The sequence below is a fragment of the Abramis brama genome (genome assembly GCF_963993115.1).
Source record: "Abramis brama genome assembly, chromosome: 15".
NCBI classification, from domain to species: domain Eukaryota; kingdom Metazoa; phylum Chordata; class Actinopteri; order Cypriniformes; family Leuciscidae; genus Abramis; species Abramis brama.
The window spans coordinates 32,009,539-32,028,393 of record NC_139977.1 but is presented as its reverse complement, the minus strand read 5'-3'; the positions used below and the strand labels follow the sequence as shown (position 1 = coordinate 32,028,393).

Genomic DNA, 18,855 nt, shown 5'->3' with positions numbered 1-18,855 from the left:
AAGTCCCGGTGGTTCTCGCAGGATTGCTTGCAGTCTTCTCCTTTCCTGCCGTTGACAATAAAATGTTTGCACAACGAGGAACGTTCATTTGGCGAATTTGAACTAGTCTTGAGTATAGCTGGTGCTGCAGGGAGGTAATGGCGTAATAATAACAGTATAATGGCAACGATATGCGTCTGTTCATTCATTCTTGTCAAAGTTACCCGCCGAATTGACAACACGCTAACGTCAGACGCACGTCCATTTACAATCCAATCAATGTAAAGGTGCAGCCCATATAGATGATGATGACAGGACGCGAGTATGTCATGTAAAGTTCTTTAGTGCGCTCGCATAATTGCAATGTGAAACCAAACCAAAACCGAATGTATAAAAACCTGAACTTGTTTCGGACCTTGGTGCGGACTTTCAGGTGTGAAAACGCCCTTTTGTTGATCATAGAGAACATGGCCATCTGTGGACTTTAAGATCAGCTTAGCTCACAATGTTTTTTAATCAGTCTATGACAAACTATAACTCATGATAGAGTAACTCAAAAATCAGCCAGGTGAGTTGGAAGTTGAAGTAAAAACTTAAATCATGAATAGTTTTTTAATGATGAGGAAACATTTGCACCTGGATAATTGAGTGATTGTAAGTCTGATGATCATCTGCCAAATGAGCAAGAACGACCACAGTTCACTCATGCTGCATCTCAATTCGCCTATTTATACTACGCCCTAAAAGTATGTACTCTTTTTGTGAAGAAAAAGTAGACAAGCTTTGGGACATACTAACACCGGAAATAGTAGACCATCTGAGGACTTCTGGCATACTCTTTTTAATACACTATGCTTTGGTACGCACTTATTTTAATCTCACATACTCTTTAAGATGGATAGTATGGACACTGAGGCGCAGGGTCAGTGAATTCAGTCAGTGAAGCTCCCACAGCCATTCATGAGAGTTTAAATGCTGGGAATATTCCCATCTTCCCACAGGAGAAGAAGCAAGCAGGAGGAATTACTCCAGGAGAAACTACGGACATACATTTGTAAAGATGGAGATTAAGGAAGGACCCTGCAGAATAAAAGATGAAGATACAGAGGAACAAATAGGTTGGTGTTTTCCTTCATTCTCTTTAATGACTGATGACGAACATTAAGATGAAAACTGGACCTAAAAAATGATTGTTCTCATTTATCCTATGTTTATTTTAGACCCAATTGAGGTGAATGAAGACAAGCAACTTCAGTTTCAAAACCCTCATTATTCCACAAATGAAGATGGAAACATCATTTCACAGACTGAAAAGTGTTTCACACAAAAACAAGCTGGAAAAACTGGAGTCAAAGGATCTTTCACCTGCTCTGAGTGTGGAAAGAGTTACACAATTAAATCAAGGCTTAATGAACACATGAGAATTCACACTGGAGAAAAAACGTTCACATGTAGTCAGTGTGGAAACAGTTTCACTTCGAAATTCGGTCTCAAGAATCACCGTCACTCTGGAGTGAGATCATTCAGCTGTGATCAGTGTGATAAAACATTTGTTGTGGCATCAAGCTTAAAAACACACCTTAAAGTTCATTCTGGTGTGAAGCCTCACTTTTGTTCTTTTTGTGGAAAGAGTTTTTTACTACTGAAGTATTTAAAACAGCATGAGAGTATTCATACTGGTGTGAGACCTTATATGTGCTTTGACTATGAGAAGACCTTCACTACATCCAGTGCCTTAAAATCACACCAGAGAGTTCACACTGGAGAGAAACACAAGTGCTCACACTGTGAAATTAGTTTCTCTCTGTCAAGAGACTTGAAATCTCATGAGAGAATTCATACTGGAGAGAAGCTGCACCATTGCTCTTCATGTGGGAAAACTTTCACTCTATCATCTGCTCTACTGTGACATATGAAAAAGTATTGCCTGAAGTTGTCTAATGAGCAAAGTTCATGCTCAGATCCATCACTTACAAAGAATAAACTTACAAGTAAATAATTTGAAATTCAGATTAAAGGGATCATGAACTGAGAGATCTAATTTTCCTTGAGCTTTTGTCATTTAAGATGTCATCATGCTATAAGAATATAAGTTTCAGAACTAAAAAAATGTCCTTGTTAGTCCAAAAACAGCTTTACTGTAACCAAGGTCAGCGAACGACTTGTGGAATATGCCTATAGTAAAACTAGTGTGTTGCCATAAAACAATTTGTGAGGATGAAAGTTTGAGTGGCCAAAGACTCTCCAAGGATCACAGATGGAGAATTGCAGAGATTACTTGAGTCTTGGGGTCAGAAAGCCTAAAAAAAATGATCAAACAACCCCTACATCCCCACATGTTGTTTGGGAGGGTTTCAAGAAAAATCCTCCTCGTTCCTCCAAAAATAAACTCCAGCATATTCAGTGGTCAGATACGATTGGATCTTCAAAAGGGACTGGATTCTGTGATCAGATGAAACTAAAAAAAAGGGCTTTTTCGCAGCAAACCCAGCAGATGTGTTTGGTGCAAACAGGGATGAAGAGTACCCCATGCCTACGGTTAAATATACTGCTGGATCTTATATGTTGTGGGCCTATTTATTTGCTGGAGGTCCTGGACATCTTGTTCAGATACATGGTATTATGGATTCTAGCAAATACAAACAGATAAAAAATCAAAACCTGACGGCCTCTGCTTGAAGTCTTATACTGGGCCGTGGTTGGATCTTCCATCAGGACAACGGTCCAAAACAAACATCAGAATCAACACAAAAATGGGTAACTAAGCACAAAATGAAGCTTCTGCCATGAGCGTCCCAGACCTGATGAGTGGAGTGAACTGAAGAGAAGAAGCACCAACATGAACTTGTGAATCTGAAGGATCTGGAGAGATTCTGTATGGAGGAATGGTCTCTGATCTCATCAGGTGTTCTCCAAACGCATCAGGCATTATAGGAGAAAACTCAGATCTGTCATCTTGGCAAAAGGAGACTGCACAAAGTATTTAATAACAGGGTGCCAACAATTATGGCCAGCGTGTTTTGGAGAAAAACATTTATTTTATAATGTGATTTACCTCCCACTTTCAATTATTTTACTTCAATCAAAGGTTAGATTTTTGTGATTTTTTTTTAATGAAAGATCAAAAGGATAAACAATGCAGATTTATTTTTTACAGCCATTTTTGATCTTATTTATCAGGGGTGCCATCAATTCTGACCACCACTGTATATTGTGAGTGACACTGGTGTCACCAGGTTTTTGCGTAGTTTAGAGTGACAACTTTGATGTCAAAATGCATACAGGTTGGCAGGTCTGCTATTTGAAGAACTGTACATTTTGAGACGTCAGAGATAAAAAAGAACAAAACTAATGTGATTTAAATATGTAATAATTTACATTAAAACAAAAGGGGTTTAAATGTGTGGTAATAAATCATCCTTTAAAACACTAATAATTTGACCTAAAACCTTGACCTTTAAACCTTAAACCCTTAGATTAAATCACTCTATTAAAACAATAGAATGTAAAATCATTTGTAAGTGCAATATTTAGAAATCATGGATATGAATGTAAACTTTGCTCAATTCAATTCACATTTATTTGTATGGCGCTTTAATACAAATCATTTCAACAGCATCCCGAGACAAAACAGAAAAGCAAATGGAAAATACTTAGCTTTGGGCAATAGGCAACTTTGGGCAACCCTTTTTCTCATGAGTCCATAGATGAGCCAATTGGGTGAATCTCTTCCCACATGAAGAGCAATGATACGGCCTCTCTCCAGTATGAACTCTCTCATGAATTTTCAGGCTTCCTGACCGAGCGAAACTCTTCCCACAGTGTGAACACTTGTACGGTTTCTCTCCAGTGTGAACTCTCTGGTGTGTTTTTAACTGTGCATTTGTAGTATAGCTCTTCCCACAGTCAGAGCACACATGAGGGCTCACACCATTATGAATACGCTCATGCACTTGTAAATACGTCAGTAGTGCAAAACTCTTTTCACAGAAAGAACAGACGTGAGGCTTCACAGTAGAATGAATTTGAAGGTGTCTTTTGAATTTTGATTCCCCAACAAATGTTTTATCACACTGATCACAGCGGAAAGATCTCTGAACAACAGAATGAGAGAGCAGATGATCATAGAGAGCCCTTTTCTGAGTGAATCTCTTTCCCCAATGAATGCATGTTAACAGATTTTCTTCAGTGTGAGTTTCTTCAGTGTGAGTTTCTTCAGTGTGAAACAGTCCACACTCAGAGCAGCTGAAAGATCCTTTGACTCCAGATTTTCCAGCTTGTTTTTGTGTGAAATCCTCTTCAGTCTTTGAAACGACTGCATTTCCATCTTCATTTTTGAAATGATGAGATTCTTGAAACAGATGTTGTTTGTCTTCATTTTTATATTTCAGTTCTTCATCTTCATTTTTGAAATGATGCTGTTTGTCATCATTCACTTCCATCGAGTCTAAAATCAACACAAAATTCACAAAATTCAAATAAAGCACAAATCCAGTTTACTGCGCAATCTATTGTATCTAGTTTTAGATGTTTTGTTATATCCTCCTGAGAACCAGAAACCTTTTTTTGTGTGAACTTTTTGTGTGATTAAATATCATATTTAGATAAGAGTGCTCAATTTGATTCAGTTGTAATCAGGGTTTGAAATTAACACCTGCCAAAAATCAGCTGTGGCGGGTAACACTTTCAAATCACTAGCAAATTTGACGCGTTATTATGTAAACTCACCTTGCTGTTGAAGTCTGTGTAAGTCAAATCTGTTCAGATTTAGTGCAAGTCGCGAGTCATTATGATATATTAAATAGACTGTATTGCGCAGAACTGTGACGTAGTTAATCTGGTTCATTTTTTTTTTTTTTTTTTGGCTAGGCGAAGTTCTGAATGTCTGGTAACTTAAATGGGGTGGTATAATGCCCTTTTCACAAGATGTAAAATAAGTCTCTGATGTCCCCAGAGTGTGTATGTGAAGTTTTAGCTCAAAATACCCCACAGATATTTTTATATAGCATGTTAAAATTGTCAATGTTTGAGGGTGAGCAAAAATGCACTCTTTTGTGTCTGTTCCTTTAAATGCAAATGAGCTGCTGCTCCCAGCACAGGGGGTGGAGCTTCAAGAGCTTGCACTCACACAGACATGCACTGAAAATTTCAAAAACTTTTAGCCTTTTATGTTCAAACCGGAGTCAGACAATGATGGAGACGAGACTCAAGAACTTTTAGAAGCAACAGTATATTTCTGAATGGTTATTTGGTGTATTTATGTAGTTTATGTGTAGTTATCTTCTAGTCATTGATTAGCATATTGTATCTTGATAATCTATAAATCGTGTTCAGGGGGCGGAGTTTATGTAAATTCTAGGGTTGGTGATGTCACTAACCCGGGAGGAAGCTTGTGTAGTCTCTACCAGCCGTTTGTTGTAGTCCTTAAAAAATGATATGTTTAAAAGCAAATATCTCCCTTTGCTTTGAACGTTGAGCATTGTAACTTTGCAGATGTTGTTATGATCAAACAGCAACATTACACACTAACTAAAGTTAGAAAAGTGAAATCATAATCAACCACCCCTTTAAAAATGTAGTAGCCAAATTGGCCGGTGTTCAATACAAGGGATTTTCATAGGAAAAAGTCTATGCCTGGGTCTTAGGAGGATATGTGAGTTTTCATCTTAATGTTCCTCATCAGTCATTAAAGAGAATGAAGGAAAACACCAACCTATTTGTTCCTCTGTATCTTCATCTTTTATTCTGCAGGGTTCTTCCTTAATCTCCATCTTTATAATAGTGTGTCCGCAGTTTCTCCTGGAGTAATTCCTCCTGCTTGCTTCTTCTTCTCCTGTGGGAAGATGGGAATATTCCCAGCATTTAAACTAATGAACGGCTGTGGGAGCTTCACTGACTGAAGGAGTGAATTGTGGTCGTTGTTGCTCATTTAGCAGATGATCATCTCATTTACAATCACTCGCAATTATCCAGGTGTAAATGTTTTGCTCAAACAACTGTTTAGAAACAATTTAACTGTTCATTAAATAAAATGAAAAAGTGTTTTGATCAAATAGTCGTTTAGAAACAATTCCTCAAATTGATTTGATTTTTTGAAAAAGCAGGGGACAATATATGAAAACAAATTAACGTCTTTTAAATGAAAAATAGATAAATGGATAAAATTTAAAAAACTATTTAAAAAAACGACTTCTAAAGTGTACACATTAAAATCCACACGCATACATAATGCATACAAATGACAGAAATAAGCTGTTAGAACAGAAAATAGATTGTGACTAAATTCATTTAGTCATAACTTAGTCAAATTCATTACGTCATAACTGTTTTAAAACAGTTTTATTGGTTATTGGTAATTATTTATTGATATATTTTGAAACTAGCATGATAAGACAGGCCTGCCCCCAACTAAAAAAAATTCTAGTCAACTAGTAGTTGTTCATTTAAGCCATTAGTCGACTAATCACACGTTTATGTTAATTAAATTTCTTAAAAATATACTGAGGAGAATACTAAACCATAAGTAACGTATAGACGTAATATATAGTCTATTCTGTACTCAAGCACACACATAAAGAATATTAAGAAGATGAGAAGATAAAAATAGCAAGGAAACATTTTAATTATTAGGTAGTATTTTCTGTGTTTTCGGCTGCAAAGATGAAGTTGTTCGGCTGAAAAAAGAAGTGTAATAATGGGAGTATAACTTTTAAATTTTTATAAGAATATATGATATACAATTTATTTCCCTATCAGTCGTTGCGTCTCCCCAAAATGTTAGATAAACATGTTGTAAGTCCTGGTCAGTGTTGTGTTTAACTCATTACAAGTAACTTGAGTTACGTAATCAGATTACTTTTTCAACTAACTAGTAAAGTAACGCATTACTTTTTCAATTTACAACAAAATATCCAAATTACTTATAGTTACTAGTTAGTTTTTCAAATTTTTTTTATTTTTTGGCTAGGTGAAGTTCAGAATGTCCGGAAACTTAAAAATGTAGTAGCCAAATTGGCCAGTGAGTGAAAAAGCTCATTTCAAACCCTGGTTGTAAAGGTGAAACCTCCAAACATTTGGTATCTCTAAAAAGTCCTTGATGTGCTCTTTACAGGACTGTGTCATGAATGAAGATATCAGAGAAATTCGCTAAAATATAATGTCCTCTACAGAGGATAAAGTGTATGCCTGGGTCTCAGGAGGATTTGTGAGTTTTCATCTTAATGTTCCTCATCAGGCATTAAAGAGAATGAAGGAAAACACCAACCTATTTGTCCCTCTGTATCTTCATCTTTTATTCTGCAGGGTTCTTCCTTAATCTCCATCTTTACAATAGTATGTCCGTAGTTTCTCCTGGAGTAATTCCTCCTGCTTGCTTTTTCTCCTGTGGGAAGATGGGAATATTCCCAGCATTTAAACTCTCATGAACGGCTGTGGGAGCTTCACTGACTGAAGGAGTGAATTGTGGTCGTTGTTGCTCATTTAGCAGATGATCATCACACTAATCACTCTCAATTATCAAGGTGTAAATGTTTTGCTCAAACAACTGTTTAGAAACAATTTAACTCCTCTAGCTGATTTTTATCTTGCTCTAACATTAGATATGATTTACATGCATTAAAAACGGTTTACCAGGTTTTATTTGTTCATTAAATAAAATGAAAAAGTGTTTTCATCAAATAGTCGTTTAGAAACAATTCCTCAAATTGATTAGATTTTTTGAGAAAGCAGGGTACAATATATGAAAACAAAGTAACGTATTTTAAATGAAAAATAGATAAATGGATAAAAATAAAAAACTATTTTAAAAAACTACTTCTAAAATGTACACATTAAAATCCACACGTATACATAATGCATACAAATGACAGAAATAAGCTGTTAGAACAGAAAATAGATTGTGACTAAATTGTATTTCAATAGAACGCCAATCTTGACATTTAATAAAAACTATTTTGCACATAGTTGTAACCAACTCTAAATAATGACAAATTATTCATTTATCTTTTCAAAAGTGGTTATTATCAGAAATGAGCTCTATATTTCCAGCACTGTTAAACTATCAATTTTTCAATTCAGTTCAGAGAGAAGCTGAAAGAATATTGATGAGGGTTTATTGCTGTAATCATACATCGATTAAACGTGTGAATGTGTGCAAATCACAGACAAAGGAATCATTTGCAATTCAGAGATTGTCTCTCTCTTGTGTGTGTGTGTGGGCGTGGTATCCAATCTCAGGTTGATTATTAGCGCCAGCTGTAATCACTTCCCTTTCCCTTTATATGTTCAGTCTCATGTTGTCAGATTGTTGTGGCTTCCCTGGTGTCGTGCCGTGTCCCATTCCAGTGTTCATCTCTCACCCTCCTCGTGTGGACCATTTGTTTGAAATGGCTTTGGCTGCTACAATGAAAGATTTAGGGCCAATCCCAATTCTACCAATCCCTTCCGCTGGTAGCTAAGCGTATGGGGCTTGTTGTGATTGGTCGTAGTGTTATCCAATTGTGTGCAGTGAGATTTTCAAACGCATGCTTGGTGCCGCCCCTCGAGCTGGCCGATTTTCATTAGTCGACGCCAGACCATTAATCTTTTAGATTTAGGTCTGGATTTCCAGGCTAGCAATTTTGTGCACATGGTAGTGAAAAAATAGCAATATTTACATTTTATTTTTTATTTTATTAAATATCAAGAATCTAAAAGGTGTGCACTGTGCATCATGCCTAACAACAACATGGACATTTTACAATTGGTTTTCACGACTAGAAGTCATTCTCTTCAAATGCTATTAAAGTTAGAAACGTGTATATCAACGTCGTATGTAATTTTAGAGACAGTCCCTAAGTACAGTTTTTTGCATTTATTTTTGGCCATATGACAGAGATCTGATATTCTATTTGTCATGTTTCTGTTTTGCATAAAACTGAAGAATATTCGGTGCATCCTATACTGTATTCTAAAATGATCTGATATTAACTTTTGCCTGGATTTTATTGAAAAGAGCTTAGGCTCATGTAACCAAAGGTTTTAAGATATATGAACATGCTTTTAAGTTTTTCTTGCCTCATAGGTTGACATTATCTTAACAAGCAAAACAATTCAACATTACAATAAATCAAATATTTGGGCAACAGATTATCACAAATGTTTTATGTTTATTGAACACAATATACAGTCATTGACTGAACATATTTGGGTTCGGTGTGAACCTGTGAAACGTTGAGGTTCCATCGTAGTAGTTTTGTGCGGGCAACGTAACACAAAGTACCTCACGGGGGAAACGCTTAACGTAACGCATAAATGCGTGTAACTAACGTAAATCAAGCAAGCTAGTATGCATAGCCCACGAAGTGTTGGCGAAATACATTAGCAGACCGAAGGGAATAATATGGATTTTTTTCCAGAAAACTTCTTGCAATAAATAAATTCAAGCACTTTCAAGGACCTTGACATTCACATGAACATTTGCTCATTAGAAAACTTCGTGCAACGTTTTTTTCTGGTGCGGTTTCTCTCCAGTATGAACTCTCTCATGAGCTTTCAAGGAATCTGACCGAGAGAAACTCTTTCCACAGTGTGAACACTGGTGCGACTTCTCGCCAGTGTGAAGTCTCTGGTGTGATTTTAAGTTGCTGGATGTAGTGAAGGTCTTTCCACAGTCAAAGCACACATAAGGTCTCACACCAGTATGAATACGTTCATGCTGTTTTAAATTCTGCAGTCGTGAAAAACTCTTTCCACAAAAAGTACAAAAGTGAGGCTTAACACCAGCATGAGTTTTAATGTGTGTTTTTAAGCTTGATTCTAAAACAAATGTCTTATCACACTGATCACAGCTGAATGATCTCACTCCAGAGTGAGTGTGCAGATGATTGTTGAGAATGCTTTTAGATGTGAAACTATTTCCACACTGAGAGCATGTATAAGGTTTTTCTCCAGAGTGAATTCTCACATGCACATTTAGGTGTCCTTTATGAATAAAACTCTTTCCACACTGAGAGCATGTGAACAGTTTTTCTCCAGTGTGAATTCTCATGTGCACATTTACATCCTCTTTGCGACGGAAACTCTTTTCACACTCAGAACAGGAGAACTTTTTCCCTCCAGTGTGAATTCTTGTGTGCTCCTTCAGGTGTCCTTTATGTCTGAAACTCTTTCCACACTGAGAGCATGTGAACGGTTTTTCTCCAGAGTGAATTCTCATGTGTCTGTTAAGTTGTGATTTATATATGAAACTCGTTCCACACTCAGAGCAGATGAAAGATCCTTCGATTCCAGATTTTCCAGCTTGTTTTTGTGTGAAATTATCTTCAGTCTTTGAAACGACTGCATTTCCATCTTCATTTGTGAAATGATGCCGTTTGTCTTCATTCACTTCCATCGAGTCTAAAAGCAACATATAAAAATCCCAAAATTAGGGATGCACCGATCTTTTTCCAGAACAAGCCAGATACCGATAATTTTTATTTTTAGTACTATATCTGTTTTTAATGCATTTTTAATTTAAATATTGGGAAGAGAAAACGAAGAATCTGAATCACATTGTTTGGCTTAGTAAATACACTCACCTAAAGGATTATTAGGAACACCTGTTCAATTTCTCATTAATGCAATTATCTAATCAACCAATCACATGGCAGTTGCTTCAATGCATTTAGGGGTGTGGTCCTGGTCAAGACAATCTCCTGAACTCCAAACTGAATGTCAGAATGGGAAAGAAAGGTGATTTAAGCAATTTGGAGCGTGGCATGGTTGTTGGTGCCAGACGAGCCAGTCTGAGTATTTCACAATCTGCTCAGTTACTGGGATTTTCACGCACAACCATTTCTAGGGTTTACAAAGAATGGTGTGAAAAGGGAAAAACATCCAGTATGCGGCAGTCCTGTGGGCGAAAATGCCTTGTTGATGCTAGAGGTCAAAGGAGAATGGGCCGACTGATTCAAGCTGATAGAAGAGCAACTTTGACTGAAATAACCACTAGCTACAACCGAGGTATGCAGCAAAGCATTTGTGAAGCCACAACACACACAACCTTGAGGCGGATGGGCTACAACAGCAGAAGACCCCACCGGGTACCACTCATCTCCACTACAAATAGGAAAAAGAGGCTACAATTTCCACGAGCTCACCAAAATTGGACAGTTGAAGACTGGAAAAATGTTGCTTGGTCTGATGAGTCTCGATTTCTGTTGAGACATTCAGATGGTAGAGTCAGAATTTGGCGTAAACAGAATGAGAACATGGATCCATCATGCCTTGTTACCACTGTGCAGGCTGGTGGTGGTGGTGTAATGGTGTGGGGGATGTTTTCTTGGCACACTTTAGGCCACTTAGTGCCAATTGGGCATCGTTTAAATGCCACAGCCTACCTGAGCATTGTTTCTGACCATGTCCATCCCTTTATGACCACAGGGATTAAAGTTCTCCGTCGCTACGACGGATTTCCGTTAACTGCAGCAAGTCTATGACGGATTTCCGTTAATATGGTTCCAGTCTGTCCTTAATGTCTTAAATTCACTTTTAATAATTTTAAGGCCGTAAATAGGCTTACATTTCTCAAATAGTGTAATGTCTTAATTTTAGTTTGAATAGGTCTTTAAGGAAAGACGAGGTGTATTCACCCTGCTGAGGGATGTGATCAAAGCCTGGAGTGGAGCAAAAGCACGTTCCTCTCTCCACTCTAAGCGTTCTGTAATCACTTCGCTCATGCTCCACTCCGGGTTTTCAATTACCGCTCACGGAAAGTGCATGTCAGGCTACAGCTGAGCGCTGAGGTAGAATGGAGACACTTATAATGCAGGTAGGGCTGGGCGATATAAAAAATATATTGATATATTTTTGAAATGCGATATGGAATTAGACCATATCGCATATATCGATATAGTTCAAATTTGCACTGTGATCCTTGCTCCCCGCGCCCCCGCTCCTCCTTTTCCACTCTGCGACTGCGTGCGTTTATTAGAGCATGTTATTATGAGAGGCGAATCATGACTACTTCAGAAAACCCAGCACAATAGGAACTACCAGGCAGTGACATAAGTGTACGCTGAAATAAAGTTTTTCACCTCAGAAAAACTGACTTTCTTGTCCTATCAGCCGTTATAGTGTTCTCGTAGCGCACACTCAATTGCACGCGCAAATGCTGCAGCGTGTGCTGTACCGCCTCACTGATCAAGCTAACGTTAATGCAAAAGAAACTACGAGCATGCAACGCCGTTACGTTGTAAATTACACGAAATAAAAGTAATGCAGGGATGATTTTCATTCTATTCACCAGGAGCAGTTTCCATGTTTCATTAACAGTTATTGTTAATATTGTGTATTCACCATGGTAACTGTCGTTTCCATATTAACCCCAAAATGCCACTATTTTTCTTTGTATTATTTTTTATATTTTTAAATGACTGTAGTGGCTCATACCAACATTGTATTAACAAAAACTAGTTTGGGACTGCTATTTAATAGCTTTAGCATAGGCCTAATGTTTATTTATTAGTACTAGTCTTTACTATTAGTCATATTCTTACAATTTATGTTAAGTATGTTAAGGGGAAAAGTACTTGTGTGGGTTAACAAATTTTGTGTAAACGTGTTATGATTTGCCTATATATAATATTTTCCCCTTTACTTAACGAAAGTTTAAGTAAAGGGGAAGGCTTAGCGAAATGGGGGGAGAATGGCAAGCCTTTTAGTTTGTGGACTAAAAAAATCAAACAGCCAGGTACGTGTCTTTGCACAGTATGTCACAAGAGACTTCAATATGGCAATAATGGTAAAAAAGTGCTAGCTCGCCATCAATCAGAAGTTAGCCACAATGCTGCCGTTCGTGCTCTACAGTAGCCTACATGCTCCCTGCCTGGTTTTCATAGATTAAAATAGCTTTTAAAATACGCCTACTGGCAATATTAAAGCGGTTTAAAACGTCTCCCCTTAAAACGCTATTGGTCCCGACTATGTAAAAAGTTAAAGGAATATGACTTGGCCTAAAAAAAAAATTTCAGTCAGAAGAATTTTTTTCACTTTAATCCCTGTGACCACCATGTACCCATCCTCTGATGGCTACTTCCAGCAGGATAATGCACCATGTCACAAAGCTCGAATCATTTCAAATTGGTTTCTTGAACATGACAATGAGTTCACTGTACTAAAATGGCCCCCACAGTCACCAGATCTCAACCCAATAGAGCATCTTTGGGATGTGGTGGAACGGGAGCTTCGTGCCCTGGATGTGCATCCCACAAATCTCCATCAACTGCAAGATGCTATCCTATCAATATGGGCCAACATTTCTAAAGAATGCTTTCAGCACCTTGTTGAATCAATGCCACGTAGAATTAAGGCAGTTCTGAAGGCGAAAGGGGGTCAAACACAGTATTAGTATGGTGTTCCTAATAATACTTTAGGTGAGTGTAGATATTTCTAGGTATGTGTATATAGTTTAGGTAAGTTATTTTCATGCCTAATTATGCCTGTTAAAATGTATTGTAGGAGCTACGGCTACATTCCCTCTTCATATTATAGCTCTATAATATTTTATCTTTAATTTAAAAGCACAGTGAATATTTAGAGCTGCTCCAGCAGGACTCAACCAGTCAAGAGCAGTGAGTGATTCTCTCTTTCTTTTGTTGTTAGATCAACATTGAGGACAAAAAAAAGGCTGCTATCACTTTAAAGGTGCAATGTGTGATATTTCTGAGGATCTATTGACAGAAATGCAATATAAGATCCATAACTATGTTTTCAGTGGTGTATAACGACCTTACTTAATGAACCGTTATGTTTGTATTACCTTAGAATGAGTCATTTATATGTACATAACCACGGCCACCCCCTTCTATGAAGGTCGACATATCGTGACGTCATGTTTCTACCGTAGCCGACAGCGAACAAACAGCGCTACAGAGCGCGTTTCGTCACTAACTTGAATGAGAAGCAGCGGAAAAAGACGAAGCAGAATACTCCGGTTGTCCCTGACTCTTCCTGACTCAAAACATGCTGTCTGAACGACGCCTCGGACATCGTAACGTTAGCTATTTCCCCTTACCCTTACCTAGCTGCTTTGATGCTCTTATCCATAGCTCTTATCTTATACTAACTAGCATGGAAACAGGCTATGGTAAAGTCAGTGAATAGAAGACTAACACAATGATGAACAAGTAAAAATAACAATCACAATAACATGTGGTTTTACTGAATAATTAAGTAAATATAATTTAATATAAAATATAATATAAAGAAACCTCATTGCTTGACTTGCTACTCTCTGCTGACTCAGACGACGACATCTTCCAATCCTACGTCGGCCACCGTAGCTTCTCTTTAGAGTTTTCAATTTGAAGGATGGGCCATGAGCGACTGTTTGTTTGCAATTCGCAAATCTCACCACTAGATGCCGCTAAAAATCACATACTGCACCTTTAAGAGTTTCAACATACTGTTAACCCTTTAAGCCTGAAGTGTACTGAAAAAAATCATAATCAAATTACTAGGCAACCACTGAATGGAATAACATAAAATATGTATCATTTTAAAGCTTAGAGATACATCTAACCATTTTAATCAACTCTTAACGAGTGCTGAGTAATCCCTCTAAACCGGAGAGTACTGCCCGCAGGCGCCAACTAGCTTTAAACAACACAAAATAGGTGTCATTTGAAAGCTTAGAGTCTGAACATTACAATGAAGCAGATTTTATTAACTCATAAGTAGTGCTGAGTTATTTGCTGAAAAAAAATAAGTTGCATAATTTACTTTTTTGTACTGTAATGTGTAAAAAACATAATAGATAGTCATGTCATGTGTCATTTGAAAGGTCTTACAGAGTAGAATACAAGAAGTCTAATAGTTTTGGGCTTTGACTAAACTTGAGTGAGTTTTTGTATGTGAAGCCCTGCAAAACCCATATGTCAATAATATATGGATGCGACTGATAGTTAGCAAATACGATTGAAAGTTAGCATACATTTGGATTGGCGGTATGGTTCTGTTCTGGGCAAGAGGCAGCCTAGCATGGATAAGAGCAGGGAGAGCTGCAATAACCCCCCTTAGGGGGTTATATACATATATACACATACATATATACAGTATATATATATATATAGTGAGGAAAATAAGTATTTGAACACCCTGCTATTTTGCAAGTTCTCCCACTTGGAAATCATGGAGGGGTCTGAAATTGTCATCGTAGGTGCATGTCCACTGTGAGAGACATAATCTAAAAAAAAAAAATCCAGAAATCACAATATATGATTTTTTAACTATTTCTTTGTATGATACAGCTGCAAATAAGTATTTGAACACCTGTCTATCAGCTAGAATTCTGACCCTCAAAGACCTGTTAGTCTGCCTTTAAAATGTCCACCTCCACTCCATTTATTATCCTAAATTAGATGCACCTGTTTGAGGTCGTTAGCTGCATAAAGACACCTGTCCACCCCATACAATCAGTAAGAATCCAACTACTAACATGGCCAAGACCAAAGAGCTGTCCAAAGACACTAGAGACAAAATTGTACACCTCCACAAGGCTGGAAAGGGCTACGGGGAAATTGCCAAGCAGCTTGGTGAAAAAAGGTCCACTGTTGGAGCAATCATTAGAAAATGGAAGAAGCTAAACATGACTGTCAATCTCCCTCGGACTGGGGCTCCATGCAAGATCTCACCTCGTGGGGTCTCAATGATCCTAAGAAAGGTGAGAAATCAGCCCAGAACTACACGGGAGGAGCTGGTCAATGACCTGAAAAGAGCTGGGACCACCGTTTCCAAGGTTACTGTTGGTAATACACTAAGACGTCATGGTTTGAAATCATGCATGGCACGGAAGGTTCCCCTGCTTAAACTAGCACGTCGAGGCCCGTCTTAAGTTTGCCAAAGACCATTTGGATGATCCAGAGGAGTCATGGGAGAAAGTCATGTGGTCAGATGAGACCAAAATAGAACTTTTTGGTCATAATTCCACTAAACGTGTTTGGAGGAAGAAGAATGATGAGTACCATCCCAAGAACACCATCCCTACTGTGAAGCATGGGGGTGGTAGCATCATGCTTTGGGGGTGTTTTTCTGCACATGGGACAGGGCGACTGCACTGTATTAAGGAGAGGATGACCGGGGCCATGTATTGCGAGATTTTGGGGAACAACCTCCTTCCCTCAGTTAGAGCATTGAAGATGGGTCGAGGCTGGGTCTTCCAACATGACAATGACCCGAAGCACACAGCCAGGATAACCAAGGAGTGGCTCTGTAAGAAGCATATCAAGGTTCTGGCGTGGCCTAGCCAGTCTCCAGACCTAAACCCAATAGAGAATCTTTGGAGGGAGCTCAAACTCCGTGTTTCTCAGCGACAGAGAAGATCTGTGTGGAGGAGTGGGCCAAAATCCCTCCTGCAGTGTGTGCAAACCTGGTGAAAAACTACAGGAAACGTTTGACCTCTGTAATTGCAAACAAAGGCTACTGTACCAAATATTAACATTGATTTTCTCAGGTGTTCAAATACTTATTTGCAGCTGTATCATACAAATAAATAGTTAAAAAAATCATACATTGTGATTTCTGGATTTTTTTTTTTAGATTATGTCTCTCACAGTGGACATGCACCTACGAAGACAATTTCAGACCTCCATGATTTCTAAGTGGGAGAACTTGCAAAATAGCAGGGTGTTCAAATACTTATTTTCCTCACTGTATATATATATATATATTAGGACTGTCAAAAGATTAATCGCGATTAATCGCATCCATAATAAAAGTTTGTGTTTACATAATATACAGTGCAATGCATAAGTGAATACACCCATGCTAAAGTTGACTAAAAAGAGGAATAAAAAATCATATTTTGGAAATTGAACTTAATGCCTTAATTTAAAAAATTAGGAAAAATCCAACCTTTAAGGACACCAATTTTCTTTGTGAATGAATAATGTATCGTAAATAAATAAATGTTCTTCCTTAAAATACATGGTGCATAAGTGAGTACACCCCTATGTTAAATTCCCATAGAGGCAGGCAGATTTTTATTTTTAAGTATTTTTTTTTTTTTTTTTTTTAGGATACTATGCATCCTGATAAAGTTCCCTTGGCCTTTGGAATTAAAATAGCCCCACATCATCACATAGCCTTCACCATACCTAGAGATTGGCATGATTTTATTTCAGTTAGCCTAAAAGCTAGTTTGATTTGCATTGAGAGATGATCTTATGGAAAGTACCCCATGCCAATCTCTAGGTATGGTGAAGGCTATGTGATGATGTGGGGCTATTTTAATTCCAAAGGCCAAGGGAACTTTATCAGGATGCATAGTATCCTAATTTTTTTTTTTTTTAAATACTTAAAAATAAAAATCTGCCTGCCTCTATGGGAATTTAACATAGGGGTGTACTCACTTATGCACCATGTATTTTAAGGAAGAACATTTATTTATTTACGATACATTATTCATTCACAAAGAAAATTGGTGTCCTTAAAGGTTGGATTTTTCCTAATTTTTTAAATTAAGGCATTAAGTTCAATTTCCAAAATATGATTTTTTTTTTCCTCTTTTTAGTCAACTTTAGCATGGGTGTATTCACTTATGCATTGCACTGTATGTGTGTGTACTGTGTATAATTAAATTTGTATATATAAATACACACACATGCATGTATATATTTAAGAAAAATGTGTTATTTATATATAAAAAAATTATATTTATATATAATATGAATTATATATAAATATATACAGTATATGTATGTAAATATTTCTTAAATATATACATGCATGTGTGTATATTTATATATACAAAATAATTATACACAGTACACACACATATATTATGTAAACACAAACTTTTATTTTGGAAGCGATTAATCGCGATTAATCTTTTGACAGCCCTAATATATATATATATATATATATATATATATATATATATATATATATATATACACACATACATATATTTAACTACACATACATATATACATACATATATATACATATATACACACATATATACATGTATATACATATGGAATTTCTTTCCATTTTCACTTGTTGTCTCCCCAAAATGCCTGATAAACATGCTGTAAGTCCTATTCTGATTTGAAACCCCATAACGGTTTCCTGATGTTCATTTATGACAATTTGAAAATTACTTAGATTCTAATGATAATTAAATATATTTCAATAAGAGTGGTAAATTTGATCATTCAGTCATTGTCATTCATTTTTAAAGTAGTGATGGTGAAACCTCTAAAAATTTGGTATCTCTGAAAAGCCCTGAATGTGCTCTTTATAGCACTATGACATGTATGAAGATCTCAGAGAAATTCGCTAAAATATAATTTCCTCTAAAGAAGAAAAAAAGTCTATGCCTGGGTCTCAGGAGGATATGTGAGTTTTCACCTTAATGTTCCTCATCAGTCATTAAAGAGAATGAAGGAAAACACCAACCTATTTGTTCCTCTGTATCTTCATCTTTTATTCGGCAGGGTTCTTCCTTAATCTCCATCTTTACAATAGCATGTCAGTAGTTTCTAATGTAATTAGAATTAGTAATTCCTCCTGCTTGCTGCTTCTTCTCCTGTGGGAAGAAGAGAATATTCCCCAGCATTTAAACTCTCTTTGTTTATAAAAAGTAGCCTACAGTACAACTCCTCTAGCTGATGTTTATGTTGCTCTTACATTAGATATGATTTTAAATACATTAAAACTCTGTTTACCAGGTTTCATTTGTTCATTACATAAAATAAAAACACAACTCATAATCTTCACAAAATGTAACGTGAAAAACCAGTCAGTAACGAGTTTACGTTTGACAAGCTTATGAACAACATCAGTCGGTTCATTTCGATTCATTTCTGAGTGATTCACTAAATGAACGGACTCTTTTCGCTGTTTGGATTTAGA

General features: G+C 36.9%; 2 protein-coding genes across 2 annotated transcripts in view; both read right to left on the bottom strand.

Annotated features, from left to right (window-relative positions):
• The window catches only part of LOC311097047 (uncharacterized protein), a 37,072-nt gene that overhangs the window by 18,075 nt on the left and 142 nt on the right, over window positions 1–18,855 (bottom strand). The window contains exons 2-5 of the mRNA XM_084136509.1: window positions 18,400–18,529; window positions 7,244–7,360; window positions 5,693–5,812; window positions 3,638–4,426 (exon numbers count right to left, since the gene is read on the bottom strand). Of these exons, the coding sequence (XP_083992635.1) occupies window positions 3,638–4,426; window positions 5,693–5,812; window positions 7,244–7,360; window positions 18,400–18,457 (1,084 nt within the window). The 5' untranslated portion in view covers window positions 18,458–18,529. The remainder of the gene's footprint in view (window positions 1–3,637; window positions 4,427–5,692; window positions 5,813–7,243; window positions 7,361–18,399; window positions 18,530–18,855) is intronic.
• LOC311097529 (uncharacterized protein) lies at window positions 8,074–12,040 on the bottom strand. The gene is made up of 2 exons (XM_084137285.1): window positions 10,539–12,040; window positions 8,074–10,356 (listed from the first exon to the last, which is right to left on the bottom strand). The coding sequence occupies exon 2, from the start codon at window positions 10,349–10,351 to the stop codon at window positions 9,443–9,445; it is 909 nt and encodes a 302-aa protein (XP_083993411.1). The 5' UTR covers window positions 10,352–10,356; window positions 10,539–12,040; the 3' UTR covers window positions 8,074–9,442.

Coding starts and splice junctions, on each gene's coding strand:
- LOC311097529 (XM_084137285.1), bottom strand. CDS start 10,351: ATGGAAGTGAATGAAGACAAACGGCATCATTTCACAAATGAAGATGGA.